Source organism: Telopea speciosissima, chromosome 8 (genome assembly GCF_018873765.1).
Source record: "Telopea speciosissima isolate NSW1024214 ecotype Mountain lineage chromosome 8, Tspe_v1, whole genome shotgun sequence".
NCBI classification, from domain to species: Eukaryota; Viridiplantae; Streptophyta; class Magnoliopsida; order Proteales; family Proteaceae; genus Telopea; species Telopea speciosissima.
The window spans coordinates 61,260,891-61,275,315 of record NC_057923.1 but is presented as its reverse complement, the minus strand read 5'-3'; the positions used below and the strand labels follow the sequence as shown (position 1 = coordinate 61,275,315).

The 14,425-nt window shown below is 37.9% G+C and overlaps 1 protein-coding gene across 1 annotated transcript; it reads left to right on the top strand.

Annotated features, from left to right (window-relative positions):
* The first annotated feature begins 10,944 nt into the window (after positions 1-10,944).
* On the top strand, positions 10,945-13,163 carry LOC122670964. Its single transcript, XM_043868021.1, has 2 exons — positions 10,945-12,243; positions 13,086-13,163. Exons 1-2 carry the CDS (start codon positions 11,202-11,204, stop codon positions 13,151-13,153), a joined length of 1,110 nt encoding a protein of 369 aa, XP_043723956.1. The 5' UTR covers positions 10,945-11,201; the 3' UTR covers positions 13,154-13,163.
* The last annotated feature ends 1,262 nt before the right edge of the window (positions 13,164-14,425 follow it).

Below are 14,425 nucleotides of genomic sequence, written 5' to 3'. Positions count from 1 at the left end.
ATACATATAAAATCATGGATGGTATGACATTAAAATTTATTAAAAATCTAAATAAAGTGTATATTAAAAAAAAAGACAGAGATTTACTAATAGGTTACTATAAATTACAAAAATGCCATTAACACTATAAATTACAAAAGTTTATGGATCGATTAAACATACAAAAGTTTTAAAGAATACAAATAGGAAATGTCTCATTCGTTGTTGCATCTTCAAGACCAGAGAAGCAACAAAATTCATTCAAACTATCAACAAAAAAAAGAAAAAAAAACCCAGAGAAGCAAACATTGTATGATGCTCATGATTGTCTTCTATGAACAGTTGAATAAAAAGGGTCATGGTGGATTCGAACCACCATCCTCTTGGAACATGCTTGACACAGCTTCATGTTCCAAATGTTCTACAAATTTGAGCTAAAGACCCAACAAGTAAAGTTTGAAATTTACAAGTAAACATGAGACCATGCCACAAACCATGCTTCAATGATAATACCCAATTGAGACCTTGCCACAATCCTTCCTAATGTTCTCACATGTATTGGTTAAAAAGAACTCTAAGCAGAGGAAAAAGTAAGGATTTATTACCTCCTGATCAGACCCAACAGCCTTCATAAATCCAACAAGGAAGACATGAGGTGTTGGAAATGTCAATGTCCATTCCAGCCTGCCCAATATTGCCTTCTTCATCCCCAATATCTGTTCTCTAGTGTATGCCTTCTCTAAAATGATAATAAACTCATTGACCTGCAAAAAATCACAAGTAGCTAACATGCACCTCCCTTTCATAAGGCTGGAGGTACCCCTTCATCATGCACCCTCCTGAATCCCAAATCCATTTTTTGCGGTTTGCCCAATTCAAGATATTCGAATAATCACCAAAGTGGTGGTTATTCTTTAAAATGATAATTTATTCAATATGATGCATAGTATAAGGCAGCACTAGAGTTAAAGAAATGTTGAAGAGTTCTTCAAAATAATTTCTCTTCTTCTTTGACTGATTGATAGCACTAGAGTTAAAGAGAAAGAGATGGGTTCGGTTTTGTGATGATACTTGAGACTTGAGACAGAGACTATGTGGTGAGTGTAACACTGTAACTGGTCCATTTTGGATTAATAATCTGAAATAAACAATAACAGAGACAAGGGTAGAAGAACTAAACTAGAACCTGAAACCATCAGAGAGACAAAAGGGAAAACAAACATCTCTCTCTCTCTCTCAGTCACTCAATGAATCGTGTCACAATACAGGAGAGGACTTGAAATATCTTCTCAAGTTGAAGCAAATGTTGCTCAAAGGATCCCAAGTGGTTCAATTTTCAGATATGATATCCAGTTGTGTGTAGGCCTGTAAATGGATTGGATTCGGCTCGGATACGGATCGGATGTAATCAGAGTCGGATATTTCTTGGTCGAATTCGGATACCTCTAAACAGATTCGGATGCGGATCGAATTCGGATTTTCGACCATCCGTTTCCACCTCTGCCTTGTGTAACCCGAACCTTCCTCCCCCTAGTGGATATAATTTACTTTCAATCCATAGTTTTATATCATGATTCTCTTTTCCTCATATTCTAGAACCTGTTGAATCTTCAAAAACCCTCAAGATCAATATTTACTTAATTTTTTATAATTAAGTATTCGGATTCAGATTTTTATCGGAGTATTCGGTTTTTTTTTTTCAGATTTCTTTAAACGAATTCAGATGCTTCAAAACGGATACAAATGCAGATCGAATTCGGATTTTCGATTATCCATTTACAGCCCTAATTGTGTGTTATAGCTTGTCCATTAATGTTTTACTAATTAAATGTGTCTCTTATCTGTCTAACCATCCATCATTCTCAAAGCTTGCAGCTTTTCTTCATGAGATCTGATATGATAAGATCTGTCCATGATAGCTACTGATCCTACCAAAGTATCTCATTCTGCTCATCATATTTTGTTGGATAAGTCAAGACTGTCAGTGATCAAGCAAATATTAATTATTAGGATAAGTTTAAAGTATGTCATCAAGCAATATTATTAAGACACATGCATTCCTTTGAGAGTGTCCTCGTCTAGTTTTGATTAACCTGCTCCATTAATGGTCCCAACAACCCAACCCAAATGGGATAAGACAGTTTTTAATTTGCATATATCTTTCAACTGTTGGACTATATCTCTTTCTCTTTCTTTCCAGGTTTAATTCTCTGTAGAAAATGTTTGGGTCGTTTAAGGTGTGCTATTATTGGGCATTTATTGAGACCCATTTTAATAGTCTTTAAGATAAACATACTCATAATTGGATCAAATCTTTAATGGGTCCAAACCTAATATTATTACAAATGGCTTCTACTATTAGGTCCAATCCATCAGATTTATGGGAGCTATGGAATCGAAACATAACAGGTAACCCAACTACCATTTGGTCATTGATCATGAAATGTGGAGCATTTACCTGTGCAATATACTATCATATCCCAAGAGCCAACCCTTCTTTTAGTCTTCCATAGGTGATAAAGACTACATTACAGGTACTTAAATTAATAGAAATATTAAAGTATCGGCGGGAAACTTTAGAAAATACAGAAATCATGAAATCATTGAAGTCAATTTTAGAAAATGAGGAAGGAATATTTTTGAGTGGAATTGATTTTCCCAAAAATGTAAAGACCTCCAACCCCCAAACCATATCTTAATTCCTACTCAAACCCATTCTGCCATCCATCAATAAGAACCATAGAAACATCATCATCTTCAAGCAAGCAAGCAAACAAACAACTTGCAAACACAGAATCCTTTCCCCATCCCATCCCATCCCATCCCAGAGCATCCTATACCTCCCGCATCCCTTCCCCTTTACTCAAAAGCAAAGACAGCCCCCTATCTCTTTTAGGCTGTCCTAAACCATTCATCCATCATAGAAAAATTAAGTACTAAATTCTTACAAATTTACCATATTAATCCTAGCATTTATGGGTTATCATTCGCTCTGCATTGACTATCAACTCTAAAAACTATTTTAACCCAATTAAAGGAAGAACAATAGTGGAAAAACTAACACAGACTTTTGTAATTTAACTACAATTCCATAAACTTTGGCCGGTTAACACAGGCAGAGAGAAAGAGAGTAATCCTAATAATAACACATTTCACACTGTCAGAGAAATCATCAGTGCATCAGAGTATGCTTCAAACACAACCAGATCTTGAATTGAAGTCCTGATGGACTCCTCACTTCAGTGACTAATCTCTCTCTCTCTCTCTCTCTCTCTCTCTCTTTCTGAAGCTCAGCCTCAGAGAACTCATACTAGTTTGCAAATATCAAAATTTTTCTCCTTATTATGTACCCAAAATGCCCAAAAACTACAGCATTTAACTGAGTTTGAGGACATCAATTTACAGACAGCCCAAGACTAACGTTTTTTAAGACAGTAGGTATATAGAGAGAGGAGAGGGTGGAACAAGTTGGAGCTAGTAGTAATTGCTTGCATAGCTTGTGGATGCAGAGGGAGAGGAAACCGTGTAGGAGACGATGAGTTTGAATTCGAGTTCTCACTGGTGCCAATAATGTTCCCAGCATACAAAATCTACTCCAATGGAAGAGACAGGATTGAAGAGAGACACCGTAGAGTTGAGTTTGAAGAGGGTAGAACAGTGATCGAGGATATCGTTGATGCCCGTGGCACCAAAGTTGCAGAAATCACAATGGATTAAGTTGGATTTGGGCTCAAGGGAGAGGCGATGTCGGCAGCAGGTTGAATTTTTTTTGTTCAGATCTAGGGTTACATAGAAGCAGGTTTCGTTGTACAGAAAACCAGTTTCATAGCAGCAGGTTCGGTTGTACAGAAAACCAGTTTTATTGCAGAGAGGGAGAGAGAGAGAGAGAGAGAGAGAGTGACCTGGATAGTGGAGGTACAGCAGCAGAGATCCTCGAGCTTGAGGTGAGGACGAAGCTTCAAGTCCCAACTCGAGCAGATGTTACGATGATACCTTCAGGTCCCAACTCGAGCAGAGATCAGCGAGAGAGAGAGTTGCAGGTTTTGCGTTTTTGAGCGTTTAGAACTTTTGAAGCAAGAGAGAGTTGAGCGAGAGATGAACGACTACGCGTATTGCAAGCGTTTTATCGGGAAATAGTTTTTGTTAAAAGCCACAAAACAGTAAAAACAATAAATAGATGTTAAGTCAAAAACGTTTTTTGGGCATAAAATTGTTAAAAATTTTGATTTTTGTTATCAAAAACACTTGAAACAAAACGGATTTATCAAACGGTTTTTCTGTGTCAATTGTGTGCTGGGAACATTATTGGCACAGAAACAATAGAAACAAACGTTGTCATACGGTGCAAGAGTCCAATCACATGATCAAACTGTTTCTAGAGTAGTTTTCTTTATTTTAAGGGTAATGGAAAACGTTTCTTTTTAGGACAAAGTTTTCCTCCACCCATGGAAGAAGGTTCACTCACCATCCTAGGGTTTTATTATGTTGTGGACTCAGATATCAACCTTGAGTCCGATTGCCTATGGACCCCAGCAGTGGACCCCAGACGATGACACGTCATTTGTGAACCTCTCCAGTCGACGTCTGCTTACGTCACCATGGCCCCATGAACAGTGACCGCCGCCCTACGTCACTGCTTACATCACTTTTTCCTGATGTCACCCCCTACGTCAGCAAGATTCGGATTTCAAAATTTTATTTGAAGTCCACCCTCTATATAAGAGAAACTCCTCTCTTCTCTGAAAGATATAGAATAGATAGCTCTCTTCTGCTCTCCTTCTCTCTTGTCTTTCTACTCTTTCTATCTCTGTAAAGCCCTTTGTTTTAATTTTGGTATAAAAAATGCCCGCCCATTCACCGTGGATGGAGGGAAATTCGGTCCTTTTTTTATGATACCAAAAGCAAAATATGTAAAAACTAAAATCGACAGCATCACATCAGTAGTCAGAAGAGTTATATCATGAATTTTCAAAACCTTAAAAGATAGCTGATGAACTATTACTATAATCTGAGAGAGCCTCCTACTAATATTTATGGAGTGAAACTGTTTTAGTATATATATATATAGGGAAAAACAACTCTGTCTGAGAGTGTGGCCTACACCAACACTCCCATGAATCTATCTCTCTCCTCCTAGTATGAAAAACTCCCATGAGTCTATCTCTGTCCTCCACATATGAAAAAACATCTATACCCCCATGTTTTGAGGAGAAATAGACACATAGAATGCTGGCGTAGGCCACACTACACTAGCACTCCTGAACAAAAAACTATTTTCCCACTATTTATGATAGCGGTAACATCAAACTATTCACATCTGTTGTGGCCTATGAGATCATTGCTAAGGATCCACTTAAGCTGTAATTGTTATCCATATAATTTGGTAATCAAAACTCAAAGTGGTTTCAACACCACTAAGATTTAATAAACTTCAAACTCAAAAAAAAATAATAATAAACAAATCATTAAACTAGACTGTCGTATCAATAGCAACCTTGTGAAGTGTGAACATATATGTACATGAATCAGGAAACAAACGGAAAAGCAAAACTAAACTTTGTCTGAGATTGTGGCTACTACTGAGAAGAGAGAAATGAAAAACCTCCAAATACCCATAAGTAACTACTAACAATGAGCTAGAATGATAGTGAAACCTACCACTGCATCTACAATGGTGCTTCCAACGTAGGCCATTTCTTTAAAATCAATTGGTGATTCCCATTACTGCACAAAAACTCTAATTCATAAGGAACTTGCTTATTGTTCTTCCTACCCAAAGAAAACTCAAACCTTTATATGTACAAAATTATATGATATAAATGTAAGATTTTTTTGTATTAACTATTAAGTTATGGCAAGAGTTTTCTACCAAAAAAAGTTTATAGCAAGAGTTTTCATGCATGATCAGTACTAAATGAAGTCAAATTTGGCATAAATGTCCATAGAAAATGACATAAACAACCCTAGACTATTTGATGTAGTCGATGGAAAAATCTACCATATACGAATTGAAAGTTGATGTGGCCAATGTGTCACATCATCATTAGGTAGTGGGGAGGTGAATCACTCAACATAGATAACTACTTTGATGGGAGGTAGTGATGCAGATCTCAGCCTCCTCGAATTGAAAAAGCCACCCTAAGCCTAGGGTTTTAGTAGGAGCCTTAGTTTAGTTTATTTCAGTTCTATATTAGTTTTTATTTTATGTTTTTAATTGAACCGATTTTAAATTGGTTGCATCCAATTGGTTCAATTGGTTTAGTTTAAGTGATTAATTCTGATTGGCTGGTAGGATCTTATATCCTATTAGCTGATGAAGAATCTTAGTTGTTTTAAGTGTTTTTAAGTCATTAGGGTCAATTAGGTCTTTTAATACCTTTTAAATTGTTTTAAGTTACTTATCTACACTTCTCCACGATTTTGGATGGGGAAATAGAGTTGTAATAGCTTTAGGAATAAGGCCTTTGGCCTATTATTTAATACAAATTGTGGGAGAGGCTCCTCCACCAATTAAGTTTTAAAAATTTTCGTTGCTTGCTGCCATGAATGTTGTTTCTGCTTGCTCCATTGTATGAGTGCCTTGTGAGTAATATCAAGGTTGCCTTATGAGTAACATCAAGGTGTAGGGATTGGTGGATCTCCAGTTGATTCCTTACATCGAGAAGATCGGGAGGTTCTTTCACTGTTTCAGCTGCTACCATTGCTGGTTCTTTAAACCAGTAAGTAATTTTAGTTTCCTGCACATACCCTTCTCTTCTTCATCCTCAAACCCTAGCCTACCTATACTGTTCAGCATTCCCTCCATTAAACGTACTCCAATTCCCTCTCCATCTATCAAACCTAGCCCTCCATTAAACCTGCAACTTCCACCTTCGAATCATAGCTTAGTTTCTAAGCAACCATCATCCCACCATCAGATCTGTCCCAAACTTTCAGCATACATCCACCACACTCCCCCTACACTCGATCCTACTTTCAGCCCAATCAAACCACTCAAACCCTAATCCCCCTCATCTCCCATAAAACCCAAAATCTTAAAAATCATTCTAAATTCTGTCTAGCCCTAATTAACCATCAAAACACCACTAAAGCCTGATCGAGTCACCCCCTACTGTCAGCTACACTCGACCACAAACTCTGTCCCAAAGCCCCTTCATAAACCCTAGAATTAGCCTAAAATTTGAAACCTAAAACCCTAACCTTAACCCTAACCCTAAAACTGCAGAATTTCTAAACCTATCCAAAGCCTTTTTTCTTTATATCATATTAATCCCCTAAACCTGCATATGAAAACCATTTATAAACTATACATGAATTCCTAAACCTAACCCTAATTTCACCCTAAACAGTCCACATCTGTAAATAATTATAGAATTCTATTTTTTCTGGTTCCTATTAGGCCTTGCCTATATAGGACTACATTAGGTAGTTATCAAGTGAGCAATAAAAGGGGAGAGATCCTTAGTCTTGGGTTAATCGATCGTACATACTCTACCATCAAGAGAGACATATGAAATCAAAACACTAGAACGTAAACACTATCGCTGTCCGAGGTTTGTCCTTGCCGGAGAAGATAAAATGTAAAATATGAATTGGACTTCAGACAACCTTTGATCATACACGGAGAGGTAAGTTCGTATTTTCTCTATCTAGTTTGCTTTTATTTTTTATCAGAGCCTGGATATTTCTACCGTTGTCCATTCTATTTTTTGGTAAATTTATCAGCAGAATTGTGCCATAGTCGTAGACCAACCATTGGAGGAAGGTTGTTCCAATGCGACCGAGTGGTTGCGGGTTCAAGTTGAAAAACAGCTTATTGGTGAAGCAGAGGTAAAGCTACGTACATTATTACCCTCCCTAGATCCCGCAGTTGCAGGAACCTCGTGCACTACTAAGTATGCCATTTTTTAAAATGAAAACTGATGCAACCAATGTGTCACATCAGTATTAGGTAGTGGGGAGGTAACTGATTCAACATAAATAACTATCTTGATGGGAGGTAGTTATCAAGTGAGCAATAAAAGAGGAGAGGTTCCTAGTCTTGAGTTAATTGGTCGTACATACTCTACTATCAAGAGAGACATGTAATCAAAAGACTAAAAAATTAATCTTAGAATGTAAGCAACGCCGTCGTCCGAGATTTGTCATCATCAGAAAAGATAAAATACAAAACAGGAATTGGACTTCAAACAACCTTCGATCATACACGGAGAGATAAGTCCGCTTTTTCTCTATCTAGTTTGCTTTCATTTGGTATCAAAGCTTGGAGGTTTCTGCCTCTATACATTCAGTTTTTTGATTAATTTACTGGTGGAACCGTACCATAGCCCTTGACCAACCATTGCAGGAAGGTTGCTCCATTGTGACCTAGAGGTCGCAGGTTCAAGTTGGGAAACAACTTATTCGTGAAGCGGGGGTAAAGCTACATACATTATGACATTCTCCAAACCCCGCAGTTGCAGGAACCTCGTGCATTAAGTATGCCATTTTTTAAAATGTAAGCTGATGTGGCCAATGTGCCACGTCAGTATTAGGTAGTGGGGAGGTAAATAAATCAACATAGATAACTAACTACTTTGATAGGAGGTAGTGGTCAAGTGAGCAATAAAAGGGGAGAGATTCCTAATCTTGGGTTAATCGATCGTATATATTCTACCATGAAGAGAAACATATGGAACAAAAATATCAGAAGATTAATTTTAGAAAGTAAGCACCGCCGCCGTCCGAGGTTCGTCATCGCTTGAGAAGATAAAATGCAAAACAGTAATTAGACTTTAGGCACTCTTCGATCTTACACGAAAAGATAAATCCGCATTTTGTTCATCTAGTTTGCTTTCACGAATACCTTCTTCTTAGGTTATTACTATAGATCTTGAACACTAAGTGGTAGATTATTTTAGTTTAGATCTATCATTTTGTAATAATATGAAAAATTATTTTTGTTTTAGTGTTTGTCTTATATGATGGTTTTCTATCAAAGTAAATGGACCTCCTCTATGCCATAGTTAAGAATTTATTTTGATCCAACTTGAGAAACATCAAGCCTGCCTGCGGATTTAAATAATTTTTATTCGGATAAGCTTAGGCATATTAGAAATTATTTGCTCAATTTTTCATTAGTGAGCTTCTCAAGTGATGTTTTTAAATCATCAACTTGTGAGATCAAGATCTCATTGGCTTGTTTTAGTGAATCATTTTTCAGATTTTAAGTTAAAAGGCCCTTTTCTCAAATCCCTCATAGTAAAGCATAACTTTTCGAACTCCAATATAGTTTCTCAAAGATATTTGACAATTCTTCATAAGATGGAATATGACCTACCTCTTCCTAGTCACTAGGGCTATGTTTGGATTCCAAGAAAAGAAAAAAAATTCAAAAAAAATTGAATTTTAAGAGAAAAATAGACACATAAAACAATCATGGTGTCATCATGAATTTTGTCTTATGTTTTTTATTTTCTTGGCATCCAAATATAGCCTAGATTCTTCCATTCCAAAAAACATTTATTTCAATCCTCATTAGGGGGGGAGTACTCATTTTCGATTTTACTTCACTCAAGTTCATCCCAAGTGGCCTTTTTGGCCTTCTTCTACTTAAAGTTGTCATTGACCACCTTTGAGACACGGGAGTTTGAGTAAATATAGGTGGAGTGATAATAAGTAACCCAATTGATAAGCTGGGAAACATCTAGAAGTGTCAAAACCTAGATTGAAGCGACGAAATCGAACCAAAACCGGTATGAACTTATTGGATCATGTTTCAGACTGGATTTTGTGACATTGAAACCAAACTGAACTACATTGAAACTGATAATACACGAACCGAACTTAAAAAATCACATTGAAATTGATATAACCAAATAAGAAACTGATACCAGCCTAAAATTCATAAGAATAAATAATAAAAAAGGGAAAGAGAACACCACCCGGTTGCACAGGGCACATCACCCCTACGCCCTGACACTGGGGCGCGTGAAAGGACCAATGCACCTCCTGGAATCCCAAAAATGATCAGGGGTATGACGGTCATTTCGCACACTCTAGTGTCAGGGCATTGAAGCGGTATGTTTGGTGCAATCGGGTGGTGTTCTTCCTCCAAAAAAAAAAACATTATTTTCAAATTTCTAAATATATTTACAAGGTCAATTGCAACCAAAGCAATACTAACCAATAAGAACCGAACCCAATCTGAAACCGATGCACCTTTATTGAATCATGTTTTGTGACTCACTCATTCTCACATCCAAAGTTCAAAATCCAGGTATCGAACTCGGGATCGGTCATGGCCGAAACCTTTCTGGATCGGGATCGGATCGTTCCAAATCGGTCAGGATCGGTCAAACCCCCCCCCAAATCGTTTTTTTATAGATCGGGTCATGTATCGGCCAAAGTTGGTGGGCTTTGTGATCTCAGGATCGGATCGGTCGATATTATCTGGATCGGATCGGTCAAAATCGATTGGTATCGGTCAGTATTGGTCGATATCGGTCAAGATAATATAAAAAAAACTAAAAAGAAACTTAAAAACTTTGAAAAAATAAAAAAAATATTCAATTGGATTGGTCAAGGATTGGATCGGATCGACCGATCCAACCGAGTTGGGCGATCCAATCAACGATCCAGTCAAACCTTGTTGTATCGGTCAAATCTCAGGATCGGCCTCAACCGATACCGATCCGATCCGGCCAATATCAGCCGATCCGATCCGATACCTCAAACCATGCTCACATCAAAACCGATAAACCGGTCCACACTGACCGATTGACACCTTTAGAAATACCGACCCTACAGGCCACAGGGAGATCTCAGCCGTTGGATCCTCATGACCATGGGGATTTTAAAGTTCGCACGAGCAGTAAGTACCCCATAGCCCAACTTAATAGAACAATCCAAATTTGGAAAAAACTTGAAGGCTTATTTTACACTCTCTGCTTTGAGTAGCTTTTCTTCTTCCTCTCTACGGTTGTTCTTGATCTTTTTGAGACCAGTAGAGGTTGGAGCTCTTCAGTTTATCTGCGATGGCCAAGGTCCACGATTCGGATTTCGTCTCTGGGTAATCCTGCAATGGCGTACATTTGAAGCTGGGGAGTTCGTTGGGTGACGAAATTGTTGAATGTAAAGTAAAGCAAGAAACAATCGTTTCGGTGGCTGAAGGTGATGTAGAAAATCCTGGAAATAAGTTGGATTCTGTCTCTGAAGGATCCAGTTTTAAAGAAAAGGAACAAATGGTTGTCTCTCTGGTCGAAAAGAAGCAAGAAGTTGAGGAAGAAAGGTCGGTTTCCATGTTTAAACACTCGTTCTGTTTCTCAGGGAACATTACTGATAACCCTGTGTACATCGAGAAAGAAGTGTTGTTCTTTTCTAAAGTTCACGAATCCGACAAGAGCGATCACATCATGAAACAGTCTGAAGAAGGGACGGACTCTATCTTTGAAGATGGAAAGAAAATGTTTGGTGATTCGATCGCTGAATCTCAAAAACCCGTTGAGATGATTAGTAGTACAGGTAAATGTGGGAAGTGCTCGGACAATTTCTTGGGAATGGAAGAAACGCGCCCTCTGATAGAATCTGAGTTGGGTTCAATTCTTGAAGCACAAAGAACTGGTCTAGAGGATATTGGTTCTAAGAGTCCTGGAGAAAGCATGGAGCAGACCGATCAAAAACATGGGTCGCTGGAATTTAAAGCAGGAAATGCTGACAACAGTTTAAACAATCTGTATGGATGTACAAAATGCGCTTCAGAGGTCGAAGACATGCAGGGAATGGTGGGAAGTGATAGTGATAAGATGAAAGGTTTCAATGGGATCGTAAATCTTGTTGAGAATTCTTTGCAGAATGCAGTAGAATATGAAATTCCTGTTATGGTCGGAGCTTCAATCGGTGGATGTGGACAGGTGAATGTGAAGAAAGATGGAAAGGAAGGAAAGAGGGACAAGTTCCCCCAGAGATGGGCCAAACGCACGAATAAGGTTTCTGATGCAAATGGGAAGCAAAATATGCTTAGCCTTGTGAGTGAAGCCCAAAATGTTTGTCTAAAGAGGGGTGATGGATCAAAGATCAGTTACTCAAGGAAGGAGCTGGAAGAGCTGAGGTTTGTTAATGTTGAAGCACAGCGAATTATGTGGAATGAAGTTTGCCATGGGCTGGGGTCTTTTGTTGCTCAGGAGCTTAAGGGCATGGCGGACTCTCAACGTCAGAAACAAGGAAATAGAAATGTTGAGCATCACCAAGGCATTGTGAAGAGGAAAGAGAATTTTGCAGTTTTCAGTATGTGTTCTTTCCTTTTACTCCATATTTGTTTGTTTCAGTCTTCAGTGATGTAGAACTAGTTGATGCCATTGTGCATTTGATCTATCCTTTGGTTATCTGAGTAATTTGTGTTTTGAATTTCAATGGGATTTTTTTGCAAACATTGTAGATTTTTGTTGCTATAACAGAACTGCTGCTGGACTACTTTTTAATATTGAACAAGAATTTCCATGCTTCATCAAAAGTAACTGATGTTTGAAAATTTTAATGTATTCTAGTGATGGACACTGTTCTCTAGCTGGCTTCAGTTAATAGGTCATTTTAGTTGTATGGGAATGGGGGTGACTCTTATGCCTGAACCTTGATTGAATACACTTTTAAGAGACTTCTCCTCCTTGGTTCCTTTCAAGGGTAATGGATTTTGTGTCAAAATATTTGACATTTGATTGGAGTTTCTCTCAACAAGTCCATAATTGATTTTGATCACAATCCTCCTCAGTCCACTACTTCTTGTCTTTTATTTTTATTTATTTATTTTTTTTAATCTCATAAGGTGCTTCTCATTTATATGTGCTAGCCATTAATTTTTAGCCTCTTAGACATAAGAGTTTGTTGTCATTCTTGTGCTGATAAAGTAAAATTGCTTCTCTAATCTACAAAACTGTTTTCAAAGTTTTAAAAATCTGATTGAATCTTTCAGAAAACAGCTGTTCATCCCCCCCCCCCCCCAATAAAAAAGGAATTTTTGAGACACTTCTAGGTCCTTCCCTAATTTATGAATTTTTTTTCTGCAGTTAAACCTCTTGGGTTTATGTGTCAGTTTGCTTCAATTTGATATGTTTTATTTCCACTGTCCACAGGTGTGATGGCTGCAAAGGGAAGAGGGAACCACTGTCTGCAAGTCTATTCTAATTTGAAGAATGGTTAAAAGCAATTTACTAGAAAGTAGAAACCACTTAACTTGGATGCCTGGGCAGATGACTGTTTAAGTGGCTTACACCATCAATATGCAGTCTAGTAAATGAATCTGCTTGCAATTTGCTTATCAAATTGCAGATTTATGGAGGACGGTCACTTTGGATGCAATTTTCTCTTTTTTTTATTTTTTAGATTGTTAAGCAGTACACTTGATACTGATAGTGATATCCATTGCAATTGTACATCAAAATTGTAAACAGATGATACATGTTAGTGAAATTCATTCTTCCAAATGCTTGTCCTTACACTTGAATGAAACAAAATGGTTTGGTCTTCTCATTGGAATTAGTTGAATGTCGTGCGTTCTTATCCGATGTATTTTTCCCATATCTGGTTCTTCTTTCACATTAAGGGGTTGAAATCTATTTGTTTCATCATTCATTTCTGGTGAAGTGTGTTCCCAAGATCTGGAGAATAATTTCACAATATTGTTTGGCTGTGTAACATCCGGTAGCATCTCTCTCTCTCTCTCTCTCTCTCTCTCTCTCTCTCTCATACACACACACACTACTTAGATAGATTACTTCTGCCAAAATTCCCAGGACTACAGTATGATACCATCATAGGTCATTAGCTACACACGGGGTGAGTTGCTCAATCAAAGGATCATAGATTAACTAAATCTGGCTTACCTCCCAAGTGAATTGAGCTAATTTTTCTACATTTCTCTTAATAATTCAGGCTCTGTCTCACATGGGGAGTAGTGATCCTAAGGATTCTGCTCATCTGCAGTCACTCTTGACCCTTGTTGAAGATGACAGTTGCCAACATCTTGGGGTGTGGGTCTTCAAACTTCTGATGCCTGCAAGCGCATATGACTGCTGAAGATGACACTTCCTAGCATTTGACGACCTTTAGTCCTAAAAATTCTGGGAGTTTACTATCTTTCCTGAGGGATTATGAAGAGGATAATACCAGCCAGACTGTTGAAGGTTGCAGTCTTGAAACTTATAGTGTCTCTGCCAGTAGCCGTCCTACCCTCTCAGTAATTTCAAGGATGAACCTTGTATCTCGAGTTTCAATGCTAAAGAGACTCATAGACTCATTTGAAACTGCTAGCCGTTTGTCAAGGAGATACTATTAGTTGGAAATGTACATTGCACTTGTGTGTGTGTGTGTGAGAGAGAGAGAGAGAGAGAATTTATATTTAAAGCTTCCTAATACAGAGAGGGTAATCGATACTGGTACTGCAAGTCATGGTGGTGTGTCTAGGTACTAGCTT